This window comes from Bubalus bubalis, chromosome 21, assembly GCF_019923935.1.
Source record: "Bubalus bubalis isolate 160015118507 breed Murrah chromosome 21, NDDB_SH_1, whole genome shotgun sequence".
Classification (NCBI taxonomy): Eukaryota; Metazoa; Chordata; class Mammalia; order Artiodactyla; family Bovidae; genus Bubalus; species Bubalus bubalis.
The window spans coordinates 54,254,436-54,274,951 of record NC_059177.1 but is presented as its reverse complement, the minus strand read 5'-3'; the positions used below and the strand labels follow the sequence as shown (position 1 = coordinate 54,274,951).

At 52.0% G+C, this 20,516-nt stretch overlaps 1 protein-coding gene across 9 annotated transcripts in view; it reads left to right on the top strand.

The window, feature by feature from the left end:
- The window catches only part of ATP2B2 (ATPase plasma membrane Ca2+ transporting 2), a 376,005-nt gene that overhangs the window by 329,008 nt on the left and 26,481 nt on the right, over positions 1-20,516 (top strand). For all 9 annotated transcript variants that reach the window (XM_025272341.3, XM_044933835.2, XM_006077475.4 and 6 more), the window contains 2 exons: positions 11,198-11,439; positions 13,025-13,259. In XM_025272341.3, coding sequence (XP_025128126.1) covers positions 11,198-11,439; positions 13,025-13,259 — 477 coding nt within the window. The remainder of the gene's footprint in view (positions 1-11,197; positions 11,440-13,024; positions 13,260-20,516) is intronic.

Here is a 20,516-nt window from a genome sequence, read left to right as displayed (position 1 = left end):
AGATCAGACTGGGTTGCAGAGTGCCAGAGAGTGAGTCAGCGGCCGGCCGAGGGCCGAGGGCTGGGGGCGGAGGGGGTGGGGGTGCGTTTGCTGGAGGGAGGCAGATTCTGCCTCCAGACACTGGGGCTGCAAGAACTGTCCCGTCCACTGTGGCTGAGCAGCTGCCCCATCAGCCCAGAGCTGCAGGAGGGCTGGGGAAGCAGCCCTGACAAGAGGAGAAAGTAGGTCGGCAGAAAGCGTGCAGATGGGTGATAGAGAATGCTGGGGGCGGGGGAGGGGGGGATGCCAGAGATGACGGCGTTTTTGTCTCCTCCCACCCCTCCCCCCACCTCCCAGCCCGGATCTGGGAATCAAGGGAGGTGGGGCGAGGCTTTATTCTGTTCCTCAGGCCTTCCTAAAATAACCAAGATGCCGTTAATGATCTCGTCCTGTAGATGTTGCAGAGAAGGGAACGGGGCAATTCCCAGAGCAGGCTTTGGGTGGTGGGGGCGGCTGTGTGGGCAGAGCCCTGCAAAATGGGCTTGGATGAAGATGTATGTTATGCAATTACAGTTAAAAAAGGAGTTCTGGGATCTGCCAGGAGGGGCACGGAACATGTGCAGCGAGAAGGCTCTGTTAGGCAGTGTTTCCCAGTGCCAGTGGCAGAGCCACAGTTCACTTCCAGATGTGGTTAACTACATGGCGTCCAGTGGCTTCAAGGACAGCGGTCCTCAAGTCCACCTGGGGGAAAGGGGTAGTAACTGCCAAGACTGGAGAGAGCTCAGGGACCCGGGAACTGGGATTCTTGGTTTGTAAATAGACCAAGTCTCTGACCTCTCAAGCACCAGTGTCCCCTTCTGTGCCTTGAAACCTGGCATCCCGGGACCCTTGCGCCTCTCTTTCTGGGGCTTCCTTGAAAGAACCCTGGCTGTTCTCCTTTCTGTGAGCTAATAGCCAATCAGTGTGGAAGGGACAGCAGAGACGCCTGGCATGACTGGATGGTGGTTAAAGCCCACATCCTGGAGCCAGACAGCCTGGGTTCAAATCCCTCACTAGCTGTGTAACTGTGAACAAGTTACTAAGCCTCTCGGTGCCTCAGTTTCCTAGGGGAAACGATAGGATTATTGTGAGGATGAAATGAGTTACTAAGTGGAAAGTGCTTAGCACATATTCAGCACTCAGAGTGATTAGCATTTTTTGTTGTTGTTAGCAGTAAAATCACCCATTTGTAGCCATGCAGAGGCTAATCAATAAATGAGTAGACAGCAGAGACATCAAGGTTACAGAAGAAAGGGCTTTGCTCAAAGTTGGTGGAAAAGCCAACTTACAGATACCCTAAAACCAACTATTAAGTAGGGTGTCCAGATTAGGTTCTTGGTCCTTGAAACCAGTCATGCAGCATCTTTAGTACTGGTTGGTCTCAGGAAGGAAGGCCTGGAACTCAGAGAGTCAGATTCACAGCCAGGACTGTCAGCCATATGGAGAGAAGGGGCTCCCAGGACCTGCCCTTGTAGTCCTAGAGGAATTTTGAGAAGCATCATGGGCTTCTCGGTCCAAAGTGGAAGTCCAGCCACCCTCCAGATCAGGCTGGGAAATCTAGATGTGGAATATCTTTACCACGCAGAAGGAGATGGACAGGAAAGGTGCACAGTGTCCCCACAATATCCACCAGCTTTGACTGGGAAATGAGCCTGGCCTGGGAAACAGATCCTGGCCAAGGCTGTGTTTCCCCCTACAGGAAGGTGCCGATTCTTCTGTGTCTCATGTGGTCTGATTGCAGGCTGTGTGCTCTGGGACACAGCTGAGTCATCTCTGTTCCCTCCAGTGTAGGCTCTTGGGAAGTACTAGTTGGGCGGGTGACGTATGTGAATTAACTGGTGAATAAATATATGCACATGTAATCAGTGAGATGGGGACTAGGTAGGGAGAGGGATGGATGGACAGATGGAAGATGGATGGAAGGATGGCTGACAGATGAGTAAATGGATGAGCAGGCAGATGGATGAATGTGTGGGTGGTGAATGGAAGAGTCTGAATTGATAAGAGGCTCAGGATAGGGCTACCTCCGTGGTCTATTTTCCTATTTTTGTGGCAGCAAGAAGTAGGAGTTGGCCCTGGCCCCAGTCTAAGGCTAACACCCAGGCTCTCTTGGTACCTCCAGCATGCCGAGGAAATCTTTTCTGAAAGTGCCCTCAACTCTCTACTCTCCATTGATCCAGAGACTTCCAAAGTAACTAATGGCTGTTATTCTAAAAGATTTAAAAAAAAAAAAAAAAAAAAAAAACCTAGATGCGTATTTGCAAGGGTAGTTTGTGTAGGTGTAATCTGCATGGATTCACAGACCTTAGGGACCACCTGGTCCAGCCCCCTCACTTTACTCTGAGGCCCAGAAATGGGAAAGGACTTGGGTCAAGTCACCCTGTGGGTTTGTGCCGTTAGAATCCATATCTCCTGACTCCCAATCCAGTAAGGAGTTTAGGAGCTTTGGCTCTGAAGTCCAACAGACCAAGGTTCAAACTTCAGCTCCAGCACTTACCACCCATGTGACCCTGAACAAGTTACCTAACCTCTCTAAGCTTTTGCTTTCCAATCTGTTAAATGAGTGTACAGTTAATCATAACCACTAGTATTCACTTAGCCAGACAGAGTGCTGAGTGTTTAACCCATGTTGGCTTGTATGAAGACTCCATGAAGTAGGCAATGTCACATCTCCAACTCGTAAATAAGGACAACGAAGCTGGGAGGAGTTAAAGAGTGTGTCCAGAGAAGTTAAAGAACAGGGGCAGGTTTCAAACCCACGTCTGTCCAGCCCAGGTTTCAAACCCACGTCTGTCCAGTCCAGAGCCTGCAGAGCTCACCACCACCGCCGCTCCGTGTCCAGCTCCTCTGGCTGTATACATGCCTCGAGGCAGTTCCCAGGGCTGCTGTAAGAAGTTCCAGGGCTGCTGTGAGATCAGATAAGAGGATGTATGTGTGGTTCCCAGTGCAGTGCTTGACATGTAGCAGCTACTCCATCCATGTCAGTTATTGCTCTTATTACCTCCTTTATTATTTCTGAGCCTTAGCCTCCATGGCCTGCTCTTCCAGCCACTGTCTAGCTTGACCCTCCACATCCCTTCCAGGTAATCAAGGCATATGACCATTTTCATCTTACAGCAGAGACAACAGAGCTGCATAAACAGCAGGTGTCCTGACCCAGGTTGCTCCTGACACCAGGTGACAGTGTTGAGCCCAGAGAATTGTGGCGGAGTTGACCAGGCAGGTGAGGAGGCGCTCTGGGCAGGGCCACACAGCCTTGCCAAGGCCCAGAGACCTTTTAGAGATGAGACAGTCTGTGGCCTGGGCATTTCCCAGGGCCAGAATGATGAGAGGTGAGGCTGAGAAGGCTGAGGGCGAGTTGAGGCAGCAGCAGTTAAGTCCTTCATGGCCTTTCTCCTCACAATGCTCAGAATCACCCAGGCACTGGTGGAGGACGGTGTGAGAGTGGAGGCTGCCGGGGGAGACCAGGAAACAGGACCAGGAGGTCCCTCTCAGGGGGCCAGCCTCAACCACATGCCCCATCCCTTCTGAGGACGCCGGGATTCTCTTCTTTCCACTCCTGTTTCTAATCACTGGCAACTAAAACTGCCCTCTGAGGCAAGTGACATGAATCATCTTTTAGTCAGATACGGCTTCCCTGCCTCAGAAATCCTGGCGCACCCTCAGATTGGCTTTGTCGCCTCTAACTCTCTGAGAGTTGAGACTTCTACTAGCTGCTTCTTCCTGTCGCCCTTCTGCTTCCCAGAGCCGCAGCTGAGCTCTCAGATGGAAATAGCTCCTTCCTCAGACTTTAAAAGCATGCTTTCTTTTGGGAGAACGTTCTCCTTTTCCGCCCACGTTTATTCTGTGCTCTGAAACCACCCAAGCGGACTTCAATTTTTTTTATTTTATGAGACCTCTTTTAAAGTAGGTTGACATTACAGTTAACATTTGAATTATTAAAATGAAGATGGGCACTTGTGGAGTCAAACTGTTGGAAGTTTATGGCATATATTCTGGTAACATAAACTATTGAAAGAAGAACAAATCTCCTTGGAGTCCTTGAAGTGGTTTTCACTTCAGGGAAGGAGCAGGAAGGATTTTCCTGGCAGGATGGTTTTCCTGAATAAATAAGGCAAACTTCACCATGTAGAGACTTCCTAGGTGGCTCGGTGGTAGAGAATCTGCCTGCCAATGCAGGAGACCCAGGTTTGATCCCTGGTTTGGGAAGATCCCCTGGAGAAGGGAATGGCTACCCACTCCCGTATTCTTGCCTGGAGAATCCCACAGACAGAGGAGCCTGGTGGGCTATAGTGTATAAGGGTTGCAAGAGTCGGACACGACTGAACATGCACTCACCTAGTTAGAAATTACAGGTGCTACCCCATTACCAAATTGAGGTGCCTCCATACCCCCAAGAGCCCCAGTAAAACCTAAAAGGCAGGAAGGATCTGCTTGATTGCATGTCTCATGAATCTTAGAGCTAGAGCTCCTGGGAGGAAGGTGAAGTGGAGTGCTAACTCTGGAAAGCAGAGAGACAGCCCTTGAACTCACATCTAGCTCCAAACCCAGGGTACCACTGAATGTTCCAAGGAGCCTGAAACCCCCTGAGTCAAGCCAGTTCTGCGAGGGACTCTGGCCAGGACAGTGGTTCCAGAAGGTGCAGAAGACCCTGGAAGTGACTTACCAGGGCATTCAGACGGGGATGTGGGATTGCTCTTCGTCCTGGTCTGTGACGTGACGGTGCCTTTGTGTTGAATTCAGCAGCTGTTCTGGCTCTGTTCATTGGTTTTGTTTTTGTTCTTTTTGAAAACACTGTCCCTAGGAGAACAATTTAAAATGAGTAACCCTGAATGGGGGAGTCTAATTTTTAACAGAACTATTAATCCATGTATCCTATCTTCTCACTGTACATGTGCACACACACGTACCACACAGCACATACACCATGCCCACACAGATGCCTGCACACACACACACGCACACACACATGCACATATACTGCACTACACACAATGCACACACAGCACGTACACACAGCACACACATGCATGTGTACACACACGTACCACATCCATGCATGCACACACACCCACACGCACACACACACAGTGCAGTGGCGAGCTCAAGAAGGTCCCCGGGGAGTCTGCTTTCACGGGTGTGTCTCCCCAGGGCGGTTCAGCCTGTCCAGCTGTCATCCAGGACACGCACGCTGACCTGGGCCTCTGTAGCCTTCGTGAAGGTCCTGGCTCTGCCCTCCTGCCCCTCAAGGCCTAGCTCCTGAGAAGCTCCTGGGGAGGCAGAGCCTCAGATAACAATTCTGGAGGCCAACGTTCTGACGAAATCCCATCCCATCTGGCCTCCCGTTGGCAGCACTCCACACCCACAAACACCAAATTATTCATTTATTCATTCAACACATATTCATTGGTTACCCACAGTAGGAAGCAGCGATAAGCAAGACAGCCCTCCCCACTGCCCCCACCATGGGCTCTAAACCAGTCACCCACCAGTAACCTCGTTAACCAACCATCTGAAATGCTAGGGAAGACAGGCAGGGCTGCTGGGAAAGCGTTCTGTGTGGACACAGAGCTGAGACCAGCAAGGGTCAAATCCTACTATCTCAGCCACTCACGAGCTGTGAGACCCGGTCTCTCCAGGCCTCCGCATGCACCTGGGAATAGTAACAGTCTGCCCCCGAGGCAGCCATGAGGATGTAACTGAAGATGCATGCTTAGCGAAGGGTTTAGCAAAGGGCAAGCGGAGTTGGCATCTGGCACACGGTCCTTGCTGCAGCTGCCGAGGCTCATGGTGGTCCACCCAGGCCTCGGGGAGGCTCCGCTGCCAGTGCCCATCCTCAAGGGCTGAGAAGCGTGGGCTCCACTGCCAGAGCCCATCAGAGAGTGAAAAGTCATTTTCTAACGTGCTTTCACAAGTGTTGTCCTGTGGCCATGGCTGAGGTTTACCATGCTATGTCTGGTGGGTTTTGAGGGACAGAGAGTGGGTGTTGAGGGTATTTTAATATTTCAGTAAAAGACACATAACTTAAAATTGGTCACCATAACCATTTTGGTGTACACATCAGTGTCATTAAGTCCAGTCACATTATACAACCGTCCCCACCACCCACATCCAGAACTTACCATCTTCCCCAACTGCAACTCTGTTCCCTTTACACTCTCCCCTTCCCCCTCCCCCCGCCCCTAGCACCCACCCTGCTACTTTCTGTCTGGATGAACGTGACTGCTCTAGGGACCTCGAATAAGTGGAATCACACAGTATCTGTCCTTTTGTGTCTGGCTTATTTCACTTAGCATAATGTCCTCAAGGTTCATCCACGCTGGAACATGTGTCAGAGTTTCCTTCGTTTTTAAGGCTGAATACCATTCCACTGTGTGTGTAGATCGCATCTTCCTTATCAACTCACCTGTGACGCACAGTTGGGTTGCTTCCATCTATTTGGCTACTGTGAACAACGCTGCAGTGAACGTGGGTGTACAAATGTCTTCTCCAGTCTCTGCTTTCAGTTCTTTTGGGTATATACCCAGAGGTAAAATTGCTGGATTGTATGGTAATTCCGTGTTTAATTTTTGAGGGACCTCCCTGCTGGTTTCCACAGTAGCTGCGCCATTCTGCATTCCCACCAAGGTTTCCAGTTTCTCCACATCCTTGCCGACACTTGTTTCCTATTTTATTTTGGATAACGGCGTCCTCATGGGGGTGAGGTGGTACCTGCTCGCTATATGTTTTTAAATCTCATTTTTTCAGATGTCATTTATAACTTGCTGCTCTTCGGGTCATCATTCCTTGTGTCTGAGCTCCAGTCACTCCCAAGCATCCCAAAACAGGAGCATGAATTGCCTTCTCAAAGTTATGCTCACCCAGGTCACCCAAAGTTAGCTGCACCCAGCACCCCCAAAGGGCTTAGTGATCATACAGGGACATGTGCGGTAAACAGCACTGCATTGGGAACGAAAGGAACCGGAGGCAGCCCCAGGCCTTTGACCAGTCTTTGCAGGAGGTCTTTGACCAGTAGCAAATCACTTCCCCCCAGGCCTGCCCGCTGCCCCTCAAAACCAATGCTTTAACTCTCTTACAGACTTAGAGCCCTGGAGAGCAAAGGCTCTTGGGAAGTCTACAGTAATAACAAAACCTATGGGTTTGTTGAGATTAAAAAAAAAAAAATGCCAAAAGAAAAAAGGGGCGAGTCCCTACTTCTTAATAATACATGTAGGCGATTTCAGAGCTCAAGTTCACGGGAACAAATTGAATTACGGAGGAGCCAGCCCTGCCTTTTGCAGCAATGCATTGTTTGAAATCCTTTTAGGGGAAAATTAAAATATTTCACAGAGGGTAATAAAATGCTGTGTGTTTGCAGGCATAACTGCTCAGCTCTCTTGGGCAAATAAGTAATTAGCCATTTTTATTTCAGTCCTCTGTATCATCATCTTCTTTCATAAGCAGGGGGTGGGGGGAACCATTGTGGAAGACACATAAAACTCTGGAAATCACCAGAAGGTTAATTATAAAATTGTAAAAAAAAAAAATAAGTAAATAAATATGTAAATTTTCAAAGCACACATAACCACATGCTGCAGAGACTAAGAGGAGTGTTTAATGTCTCTTTTCCCAAACATCAGGAAGAGGGAGCTTGTCAGATTCTTCTGCTTTCAAGTCACATCCACACAGTGTGGGAGTGGGGAGCCTTCCGAGGCCCACAGTGCTGGGACCTAGTCGGACGTGGCATGGAGCAGGGAGGGTATTCTCAGGCTGGACCCACGGCCCCCAGAACCCTCAGAGGAACCCGCAGCTCTGCCTTGTTCTGCCATCCTTCACTACGGCCCATGATGCACCTGAAGGAGTGGGTTGATTTTTTTTTCTCAGCTGGAAATCATTTGCTCCAGCCTTTTCGTGTGACACGTGGGGACCCTGAGGCTGATGACTCAGGGTCCACGGCTGTGTATGGCGAGGCCAGTGCCCATGACCCGCCGTGTCTCAGGTCTGCTCCTGGGGCCTGAGCCCTGACTGTGGGGCAGAGGGGGCTGGCCAGGGACAGGTCCTGTTGCCATCCTTCCCCCCGCACTGCCAGCCCATCCATGCCAGCATCCTCTGGGGTCTGCCTTCCTCTTACCTGGCTGCTCATATGAACACCACCAAGGAGGCTGAGAGTGAGGGTTTGGAGGGCTCCTGTGCGAGGCTGGTCTGAGACCTGCAGAGACCCACCCGTGGGGTGGGAGGGGGACACAGCATGTTCACAGACATTGTTCCTCTTCAGTGCCTCTCTGGGGTCTGCATTTGTCCATGGTGGCTCTCACTGCTCCCAAAGCCACCTCCACCTGGGTTGCTGCACACTGATTCTATACAAGTGGTCTGCATGTGTGGCGGGCGGGGTGGGGGGGCAGCTGTGGGAGGTGAGCCCACCTGCCATGTGAACTTCCCACAGCCACCTGCTAATGCTGCCGTCAGCGCTCACATGGAGCACCTTGTGCTTACCTGGCCACCTGTGCCTCTCACCCCCTGCCCCCAGGGCAGGTCTGCATTGAGCCATCTTGCAAGCAATGAGTAAATACCTACTGTGTGCCAGGCTCTGTGCTGGCCCTGAGAACCTGGGCAGGGGATGGAAGAATACAGCTCCTACTCAGGGGATGACAAAGTCATTTTCAATGACAAGGAGATACCTGTGCTGGTCCTTAAAGGGCGAGGGGAGTCTGCCTGGCAGGGAAAGGAGGCAGGAACTGCAGGGCTGAAGGGACAGGGTGGAGAAACAACAGCTTGTGTCCTGGCAGCCACGCAAGGAAGTGAGAGGCACTGGGGAGATGTGGTCGGTGGTTTCACCGAGGTTCAGGGCAGAGGCTGTGGTGTCCTTGCAGCCCAGTTAGAAAGGAGCAACCCCCCAATTCATCCGACCTCCTCTTCCCCCGCTGTGTCTACATGTCTGTTCTTGACGTCTGCGTCTCCATTCCTGCCCTGCAAATAACTTCATTGGTACCATTTTTCTAGATTCCACATACATGCATTAATATACAATACTTGTTTTTCTCTTTCTGACTTAACGTCACTCTATATAGCAGGCTCTAGATCCATCCACATATGTCCACTGCTATATGTAGAATAAATAGCCAGTGAGAAGCTGTTATGTAGCATGGGTAGCTCAACTCGGTGCTCCATGATGACCAAGAGGGATGGGATGGGGGTGGGGGTGGGAGGAAATTTCAAGAGAGTGGGGATATATGTATGCATATAGCTGATTCAGTTCACGTATGGCAGAAACTAACACAACATTGTAAAACAATTATATTCCAAGTTTTAAAAAAGAACAAACTAGTGCCCTAAATGGGGATAACTCAAAAACTGAAAGTTTTTGAGAATGAAGCAAGTTACAGAAGAACGTGTACAGCCTCCTTACCTGACCTTTGCAACATGTAAAACAGCACTGCACATATATAATACCGTAAGTTAAACTACGTGAAATTGCCAATGGTTGGCCCCGTGACACAAAATTAGCAGTTGCGTTTGGTTCAACCTCAGCTGAAGTCACAAAGGATGTTACATTCAGAGCATAGAATAGCACCCAGCCGTGAAAAGGAACACACTGTTGAGGCATGCAACAACTTGCCTGGACAACAGGGGACTGTGCTGAGTGAAAAGAAGCCAACCTCTGAAGGTTACATACTGTACAGTTCCATCCATATAACTTGCACAACATGGGAGAATTATGGAGCTGGAGCACAGATTAGGTGTTGCCAGGGGGTAGGGAGGGGGAAGGGAGAGAGATGACCACAGTCATGAAAGGGCAGCATGGGAAGTGAGTCAGAAAATATGGATTAATGCATGTATGTGGAATCTGGAAAAATGGTATAGATGATCTTATTTGCAAAGCAGAAATAGAGACACAGACGTAGAAAACAAATATATGGACACCAAGGGGGCAGGGAGTGGGAAGAATCGGGAGACTGGGATTGACATATCTACGCTGTTGATCTACGCACAAAATAGATACCTGGTGAGAACCTGCTGTATGGCACAGGGAACCCCACTCAGGGCTCTGTGGTCACCTAAATGGGAAGGAAGTTGAAAAAGAGGGAATGTATGTATACGGAAGATCCCCTGGAGAAGGAAACAGCAGCCCACTCCAGTATTCTTGCCTGGGAAATCCCATGGACAGAGGAGCCTGGCGGGCTACAGTGCACGGCTTCACAAGGAGTCAGACAGGACTTAGCCACTAAATAACAATAATCACAAGTATACGTATAGCTGATTCACTTTGCTGTCCAGCAGAAACTAACATGGCATTGTTAAGTAACTAGACTCCAGTAAAAATTCATTATAATAAATTAGGAAAACAAACCATAGACAGTGAAATTTAAATTTTATTAAAATTTATATCCACATAGAAAAAGACACTAAATTTTTTACAATGGTTATCTCAAAAAAAAAAAAACAATGGCACAGGGGAGTGTTGTGATGAACAGTTGTGCACCTTGATGATGATTGTCACAGGAATCTACACGTGATGCCGTTGTTCAGACCTAAACACACATGCTGCTAAGTCACTTCAGTCGTGTCCGACTCTGTGCGACCCCATAGATGGCAGCCCACCAGGCTCCCCCGTCCCTAGAAGTGCTTTAATACTGGTGAGATCTGAATCCCGCCGGGTCGGTTCTATCATCGTCAACACCTTGGTTGTGTTCTCGTGGTCCAGTCGCTCAGGAAGTGAGCACTTGGGGAAACAGGATGAAGGGCATATGACACCTCTCTGTATAATTTCTTGTCTGTGAATCTAGCATGAATCTCGAAACAAAAAGTTAAAACACAGAGGGCAAGGATGAATACCCAATTTAAGAGTTTCCTTGTGGGACAAGGAGTGGGTTATACAGATGCAGAGGGGTACATGGGGGATTCAACTTTATCTGTTAGGCTTGACTTCTTAAAAAAAAAAAAAAAAAGAAAAATCTGAAGCGAACAAGGCCTCAGGTTCTGCAGAGCTGGGTGGTCTGCGCACAATTTTCTTTTTATTCTGTCACCAATTTATGTTTGAAATCCTAAGTCTTAAAAAGCCGATCTTGGTTAATTCCCATCATCCAAGAGGTGGGATGCAGAGGCCCAAGTGCGGGAGCGCGTAGGAGCAGCCCCACCCAGCCCCGCCGCCCTGTAGTGCCCAGGTGGCCATCCCAGTGAGCCCCCCTGCCTCTCCCCTCAGCCCCCGGAGAAGGAGGGCGCCCTGCCCCGGCAGGTGGGCAACAAGACGGAGTGCGGCCTGCTGGGCTTTGTGCTGGACCTGAAGCAAGACTACGAGCCCGTGCGCGCTCAGATGCCCGAGGAGAAGCTGTACAAGGTCTACACCTTCAACTCCGTGCGGAAGTCCATGAGCACCGTCATCAAGCTGCCGGACGAGAGCTTCCGCATGTACAGCAAGGGCGCTTCGGAGATCGTGCTCAAGAAGTAAGGGAGCCGCGGTCTACGCAGGGGCCTGGCGCAGGCCGGGGGCGGGGCTGTGGGCGGGTCCGGGGCGCCCAGGGCTTTTGCTGCTGCTGCTGCTGCTGCTGCTGCTAAGTCACTTCAGTCGTGTCCGACTCTGTGCGACCCCATAGACGGCAGCCCACCAGGCTCCCCCGTCCCTGGGATTCTCCAGGCAAGAACACTGGAGTGGGTTGCCATTGCCTTCTCCAATGCATGAAAGTGAAAAGTGAAAGTGAAGTCGCTCAGTCGTGTCCGACTCTTAGTGACCCCATGGACTGCAGCCCATCAGACTCCTCTGTCCATGGGATTTCCCTGGCAAGAGTACTGGAGTGGGGTGCCATTGCCTTCTCCAGCTTTTGCTGCTATTTCCTCTTAAATGGAAAACACACTGGGGCTTGGACAGAGGGAGGGCAGGAGGAGAAGGGGGCGACAGATGATGAGATGGTTGGATGGCATCATCGACTCAATGGACATGAGTTTGAGCAAACTCTGGGAGAGGGTGAGGGACAGGGAAGCCTGTGTGCTGCAGTCCATGGGGTCACAAAGAGTTGGACACAACTGAGCGACTGAACAACCTCTTAAATGTTCATGCAGAGAGTTCTCCCTTTCCTCGCTAAGTCACTGTCTCATCAGGAAATTCTCCCTATTATCACCCTTGGAGCCCCCTCCTGTCACTTCTCTGAGTGTGGAGTTGGTTGACAACACAATTTTCATTGTTAGCCAGTCTCATCTGACTCCAGGTGTCAGAAATAAACTCGGAGAACTAAGCAAGTCAGGCCCCCTCGCTGTACCCGTTTTCCCATTTGTACCTTGAAGGGGAATCAACCCTTGTTACACATTGGAATAGCACCAAGGAGATTTCCCCAAACGCTGATTCCTGGACTCGCCCCAGACAAACTGAATTGGAACCTCTGACCTGAGGCTCAAAGGTGGGGATTTGTTCAGTGCTCCCCCGAGCCATCTTGATGTGACCGGTGGGGTCAGAAACCCCTCACCTAGGTTTTATGCCCTCTGAAAACCATTTTAGCTGTGAAACTGCCTTTTCAGATGATATCTTGTGAAAATGAAACAAAGTAGATAGGCTCTTGGTGGATGGCCTGAGGGCAGATACAGTAACCAGGCCACCTGATTTCTTTTTAGTTGGTCCTGATTTCAAGTTCTTCCCTGGTAGCCAAGCTGGTAAAGAATCTGCCTGCAATGCAGGAGATCCAAGTTCAATTCTTGGGTCGGGAAGTTCCCCTGGAGGAAGGCATGGCAACCCACTCCAGTATTCTTGCCTGAAGAATCCCATGGACAGAGGAGCCTCACAGGCTACAGTCGATAGAGTCGCACAGAGTCAGACACGACTGAAGCAGCAATCAGCAACAATGGATTTCAAACCTGCCTGGGGCCCAGTGGCCAGGACCATCCCAAGCGTTATGGGAGAGGGACTGGACGGGCCCTGGATGACCGACCCCGGCCAGTGCGGGGCGTCACTTGGGATGTGGGGGTGTGCTCCGAGCCCATCGGCAGGAGCGTCCTTGGGCCTTTGGCTGCACCTTACCGACCCCTCTCCCACCTCCTCCAGGTGCTGCAAAATCCTCAACGGGGCAGGTGAGCCTCGGGTCTTCCGGCCCCGCGACCGGGACGAGATGGTGAAGAAGGTGATCGAGCCCATGGCCTGCGACGGGCTCCGCACCATCTGCGTGGCTTACCGCGACTTCCCCAGCAGCCCTGAGCCCGACTGGGACAATGAGAACGACATCCTCAATGAGCTCACCTGCATCTGCGTGGTGGGCATCGAGGATCCCGTGCGGCCCGAGGTAGGTGCCCCACCATAGCACCCTGGGGAGGGGGCGAGGCGGGGCATCCAGCCTGCTGCCGGGCGACCTGGCATACGCTGCCTGACCGCTCTGAGCCTCAGTGTCCCTGCAAGGCCCGCTGGTCTCCTCTGGACCTTCTCCTACACTTTCAGACTGCTGAGACCAGCGAAGCCACACATGTCTGCTCGGGCCCCGGGGCAGAGCCCACAGCCTGGCAGGCAGCGTCGCTCTGCCATGGGGTCTGTCCTGGAACAGTCCACTCGATCACCCAGAGACCTTCTCTCCGGGGCTCCGGGGACAGGCGTGGGGTCTGCCTTACCCTGGAAGCCTCAGAGGAGTCAGGATTTCCTGTCAAAAATCCACAGGCCCCAATTCCAAGGTCCCTGCAAAGGAGATGCCCACTAACAAAGGTCACCGCACTCAAGAAGACCCCAAACGTGGGCATCCCCGTCAGCAGTTTAGAGTTCTCTGCATGCAGACCGAGGTTCCCAGTTAGTTTTCCCTAGTGATGCAGCGGCAGTCTGCCTTCGTCAGGTTTCCAGGGCAACAGAGCGGGAAAGTTAACTGAAGGTCACATTCTCAAGCCGAAGGGAAGGAGGAGGCATGACCGTGTCCCCTCCCCACAAAGGCTGAGGGAAGTGATGTAACACGTGCATCTGTCGGGGCGCTCGGCTGATACAGTGGGTCTTCCGTCTTCTTTAGCTGAATCTGAATTCAGCTGGAGATTTGCAGGGTTGGGGGAAGACGGGAAGTGCGTGATCAGTTGGGCTGCCCAAGCTGGAAGGGGGATGTGAGAAGAGGAGAGAGCAGCCTTGAATCACTAATCCACCACTGTGGGCAGGCAGAGTGCACTCACTCACCCTGGGAGCCAAAAGTGGGGGCAGGACACAGGAGGGGACGGCCTCTGCTTCCTTGAGGACTAACGCAACTGCTGGGCCTGGAAGGGCTTTGATTGTGGGATTTGGTGATGGCCCCTTGGGAGTGTTACAGACCAGGGTTCTCGGCCCGCTTAATCAATAGAAATTGATATGAGGCCAGACAAGGCATTCAGGCAAGGCTTTGTTGGGGCCCCTGCTGCAGCAGGGGGGAGCAAGAACAAGTAACAGGTTTCTTTAGGGGATCACCCACCCCGTGGGTGGTCTTGTGAACAGAGCGCATGCACAGCACTCTGCTTTTGCTCCCAACTCTTCCAAGTGGCAATAGGGTTCTCCTGGTCTTTTTTGTATCTTGTTGTCTATAATTTGCCCCAACTGGGCATGCATGCAGTCATTTGTTGTCCCTTATAGTTTCTTTTTAATTTGTTTTATTTATTTTTGGCTGCCCTGGATCTTCATGGCTGCGTGCAGGCTTTTCTCTGGTTGTGTGCAAGCAGGGCTTACTCTCCAGTTGTGGCGTGCAGGCCTCTCATTGTGGGGGCTTCTCTGCTTGTGGAGGACGGGCTCTAGGCACGTGGGCTCAGTAGTTGTGGCAAACGGGCTTAGTGGTCCCGTGGCACATGGAATCTTCCTGGACCAGGGATCAAACCAGGGTGCCCTGCATTGGCAGGCAAATTCATAACCACTGGACCACCAGGGAAGTCCCCTTATGGTTTCATTATATTCTGTTGCTTGAGGAGATGCCTGCCTAGGTGCTAGCCCTGCAGTAAAGGGTCCCAGGCTGCAGCCTGTCTCGGGGCCACCTTCCTCCACCGAGGGCAACTTCAGGGTGCCCCACTTACCCTGTCACCATCCTCGGGGGCGTCTCTGGCTGTTCCCTGCTCTTCTTGGAGCCTCCATGTCCCCTTCTTTCAAGTGAAAGGGAACAAAGAAGCTCCTGCCCCCCAACCCTGCAAATCCCCAGCTGAATTCCAAGCTCCTGGCCTCTGTGTTGTAAGATTCTGCACTCTAAAGACCAAGTGAAACCTAAAGGTCACAGACGTGGCCTTTCGCATTTAGGCAACAGGGAGATGGGTCAAAACTGTGAGTTTGGGCATCAGACAGACCTGGGCTTCTGAGTCCCTCAGCTGTGTGACCCTGGGCCAGTTACATAACGTCTCTGAGCCTCCATTTCCTCAACCAAAGACTGGGGATAAGAATAGTATTCTAAACACACACACACATGCCTCCTTCCTCCCACCCAGAGCCTAAAACAGCAAAGGCAGTTAGTGCCCCCGGGGCTTAGCACCAGAGCCGTACGCTTTTGCCTACAGCCTGTACCTCTCCCTGGACACACTGCCATTTACCAGTCTCCCTGGGGGAGTGCCCGTTCATTACCAGCTACTAATGGGATTGGGCTTTGCTGTGATGTGTTATACCCTTACAGGCGACTGAGATGCACAGTGCACGAAGCTGGCCTGCGGCTCCCCGGGCTTTCCCGTCCCCAGAGCCCCCTCCAACCCCCATGCCCGAGCTCCTGCCTTGTCACCCTGAAGCAGGGTGGAAAGCAGCATTGCACACACAATATGCTGTTTCCTGGTTGTGACCCTCAGTGGTGAGAAATGTATTTTATGTCAAGACTCAGCAAACACACACACTAAACCAAAATATGACTCTCAGAGTAATGTGATGCACTAAAGTATTTTCTGTTCTCTCCTATCTCTTCCTTTATTTTTTTAAACACTGGTCACCACCCACAGAACTGATTTCACAATCCACTAAAGGGGCAGGACTCAAGGTCTGAAAGGCTGATCTAGTCCAGACACCTTCCCACACTCCCAATTTGCAGAAGAAACACGGAGACCCAAGCAGGGCCAGTGAGGGGCCCACAGTCTCGCTGAGTGAATCCAGGTCTCCTGCCTGGAGCCTCCTCCTGGAGGCCACAAAAATGAGAGGGCAGGTAGCTGTGGGTCAGGGGGCTGAGAAGAGGAGAGAGGGCCTGAGAGGGCTGAGCGGAGTCCCTGCTGTTTTCTGTTGACATGAAAAATATCCAGAGAAGCTGGCTTTAGGCGCAGACACTGGGAGGGAGTGTGGGCTTCCCAGGTTGACGCCAGTGGTAAAGAACCCACCTGCCAATGCAGGAGACCTAAGAGACTCAGGTTCGATCCCTATGTTTGAGAAGATCCCCTGGAGGAGGGCATGCAACCCACTCCGGTATTCTTGCCTGGGAAATCCCATGGACAGAGGAGCCTGGCGGGCTACAGTCCATGTCGCAAAACATCGAGTGCAGCTGAAGCTACTTAGCATGCACGCTGTCCACCCCGCAGGGCTGGGTGCACGGTCGGCCCGCACTGGAGAAAGGGGGCCTGATCCCAGCCCCAGCTCGGCCACTAGCAAGCCACTTCTCCGCTTCGTGCCTCAGTCCCCTCATCTGTAAAATGAGCGGTTGGCCTGGGGACTCCCCAGGTCCCCATCTGAGCCAGCAGCCTGGGAGGCTTACCCTCAGTCAACACATCCTGTGGCGACCTCTGTCTCCCCAGGGCTCACCCTGGGATGTGAATTTAGAAGCTAGAATTGTGCTGCAAGGAGGGGGCTTACTGGAGGGAAGTGGGTTCTCATCCCGCCCCTGCTTCTCCTCCCATAAGACCTCCTGTACATCGCTGCCCCGGGCCTCAGTTTCCCCACCTGAACAATGAGGAAGTTAGACGTCCACATGTGAGGGGCACGACGGGATTACTGGCGATGCTAGTGAAAGTGTTGAATCTCTTCACCTGTTGACTCAGCATCTCCCATGAGGCGGGGATGAGACTCAGGGCCTGAGGAAACCAGCAAGTATGGGTTTTGATTTATCTGGGTACTTTAGGCTAGGTGATTTATGGAAGCAAATTCAACAGGTTCAATGCCACGAACAGGGTGAAGTAGCCCCCATGCCAGCCCCAGACCTGCAGTCCCCACCACAAAGGCAGCCACGGTCACTGGTGTCTCAGGTTAGGGTCACGTGCGTGCATGCTCAGTCACTCCAGTCATCTCCAACTCTTTGCAACCCCATGGACTGTAGCCCACCAGGCTCCTCTGTCCATGGGATTTCCCAGGCAAGAATACTGGAGTGGGTTGCCGTGCCCTCCTCCAGGGGATCTTCCCCACCCAGGGATCAAACTCACGTCTCTTATGCCTCCTGCATCGGCAGGCGGGTTCTTTACCACTAGCTCCTCCTGGGAAGCCCTCACCCTAACCTTTGGGAGGAGTGTCTCTGCCTACAGGGAGAATGTTTGTGAAAGTTCCCAGGACAGCCGTGAGGCCGGCCAGAGTGAAGGGCCCCACCTGGACCACATCTAGGGTCCTACAAGCCTGGTCAGATTCGTGTGCAGCTGCTGCAGGAAAGGAAACTCTGTGTCCCTCAGTTTCCCCATCTGTCAGGGGGAGAAACTCTCATTACCTTCCTCCCTTGAAAAGACAAAGGACAGCAGAGGTTGAAACAGGCTTGCCAACCACCCGACTCCCACCCCCAAGACATAACTGCAGTACATTTTCCAAGGCTGATGGAAGCCAGTGAGGATAAAGCCGTCAGGAGAGCCACGGCTGGAGATTTGCCGTGTTATCCGGGGGCGTTTGGAGCCCTTGGAGTCACAGACGACTGCTGTCACCAGAAACAACAGATGTTTTAAAGCCTTTATTTAATGAAAACAGGAAGCGCCCGTTTCCTGGCTGGTTTTCCTCAGCGAGAAATATCGAGGATAATTTTAGTGGAAGAAGGAATTTTTTTTTTTTTTTACAGCTATTGTATCTATGGGGAAAGCACATTTCAACCAGACTGATGCCTCTGGGGCTTGAGTCTTTATCCTCTCTGCATCCTCCCTGCCCAGAACAGTTAGATGTTCCTTAGCTGTGCGTCGCATAAATGAACGAGTGAGGTGTTAAAAGGAAGGGCTAAGCAGCTGCAGAAGGCAGCGCATTGAGTTGGAGGGGCCAAGGATGGCTCCTGAGTGGAGAACGTTTCATGTGCAGGATGGCAAAGATCCGTGGGCACAGAGATTCAGGGAGAGAGGGTAGTCCTTGCTGGACGGGACCACACAGGCAGAGGCAAGGAGGTGGGATGGGATGCTGGGTGTTTGGAGACTCTTGAAAACCCCAGATGGGTTGCTTTTCCTTTTTTAAAAAAAAATCTTTTTTTAGGTAGACCATTTTTAAGGTCTTTATTGATTGTTACAATATTGGTTCTGTTTTATGATTGGGGGTGGTTTTTTTTTTTTGGCCACGAGGCATGTGGGATCCTAGTTCCCCAACCAGAGATTGAACCCACACCACTTGCATTGGAAGGCCAAGTCTTAACCACTGGACCACCATAGAAGTCCCCCTCAGGTTGAGTTTATGAGAGAACAGGTTGAGAAGGGAGCTTGGAGCTGAATTGGGAGGGTTTGCACGTGCCCGTCCATATCCTCTCTCACGTGGGTCAGCCATCGAGGGACTTGAGCGCAGAGGTGTTTCATGATAACCCTCACTGACTGAGCGCCTGCCCTGTGCCCAGGCCTCAGCGAGGGTTCTGAGCAGCCGGCAGCCCCTGCCCGCAGACCCACAGCCTAATGAAATGAAGGGTGAGGGAAAGTGTAGATGCTTGCTTGGTGCATGAGAGCGTGAAACCAGACAGGACTGAACACGGCAAGGATGTCCAGTGTAGGGGGCACTGCTCAGAAAGGAAGCAGAGTATATCTCGCAGTGCCCAGGGGTTTCCAGATCTGTCCCCGGTCTCCGCCCCCAGTCAAGGCAGGTCAAAGACTCCTAATATACCTGACCCAAAAGCCGTGGTGCGGTGCCCACCCTATCCCACCACCCCAAGCACCTGTTCCCATGTGTGCTCCAGGTGCCCGCGGCACCCCACCCCCACATCTGCACCCCCGCTCTGCACCCCCTTCACCCCTCTGGAGCAGAAAGAGCAGACAAGGACACCTGGGGTGAGGTATCTCGCCAGCTTCCCCCACCCCATCATCACCAGCAGGCACTGGCCCTGAGCTTGGTGCCATTTGCAGGTCACAGATTTCTGCAGCAGCAGTGAAGGGTGGAAACTACCATCCCATTTTATAGATGAGGAAACCAAGGCTCAACGGGGAGCCTGGGCAAAGCCCAGCTCAGCCTTTTGGTCCCTGAGCCGTCTCTCCCCAAAGCAGAGGTGCCTCCACTGCACAGAGAAAAGTGTGGGGGCCATAAGAATTAACCTCCTCCTTTTGTCCCAGTCTGGCTTGTTGGGGTGAAGCTCAGATGGTAGGGATTACACTCAGGAAAATTTCAGCTCCCTGAGACCATCTTGAAAGCAGAAGTCCTTCTAAAACGTGGTACCCATCACCTCATTCCCAGTTCAGAACTTGCCATGGCTTTCCAGGCCTGAAGGAGCGAGGCCCTGGGTCCCAGACCTCTGGGCCTCCAGCCCGTCTCCGGCTCCATAGTTACCAGCAAGCCCCTACCTCTCATCCTCCCTGGGTGTCAGGTCCCCTCAGATCATCTGCAGCAGTGTCTGCAGCATCCTCCCTTTCTCTGCCTGCGCACCTCATGGGCAGTTCTCTGAAGCCAGGACCACAATGAAGTGGTGGTCTCTGCAGCCCCAGCATGGGCACAGAGCCAGGCATCCAAGCCTTAGTTAGTGTTGGCTAAAAAGAGGCAGTTTGAGCATCCCCTCCTCCGGAAGCTCTCCCAGATTTCTCCTCCCCACACACGTCCTTCTTAAGCAGCAGTGTCCTCCTCTGTGCTCCCCGAGCCCTCTGTACAGATCTTTACTAAAGAGTCTATCTCTGTACAAGAGAGTGGGTCTGACCCAGAGTTATTATTTAGTCACTCAGTTGTTTGTATCTGACTCTTTTGCAACCCCATGGACTGTAGCTGACCAGGTTTCTTTGTCCATGAGATTTCCCGGGCAAGAATACTGGAGTCTGTAACCGCTCTTTTATCTGAAAAAAGGATTATGTGAAAGGATACGATAGACTTGCTCTACCATGGGGCAGTCAGCCTTAGAAGGGGTGAGCGCCCTGTCAACAGAGGCATGTAAGCAGAGGGGATGCCTGGGAGGGGATCTAGGGAATTAGCAGAGGGTCAGAGTCACCACCTAGAGTCCCTTCCAACTCCAAGTGCCTCTGAAGCAACAAAACCTAAATTACTCCTTTTGGGGCAGGAAACAGATGAAGGTATGTTTTCCCCAAAGAACAGTGGCTCTTTCGTGTCCTCTGGGGCAGGAGACAGCGGGGGGCCGCAGCCGGGTTACAGCCGTCGTGAGGACATCAGTAAATTATGTAAACGGGATCTCGGACCTCCCACATCCCCACTCCCTCCAGCTCTGTAAAAAGAGGTCACATCTGCTCACGTGAGCAGGTGCCGTGGCGCAAAGCAGAGGCCTTGCTCACAGGGCCCCAAGCTCTGC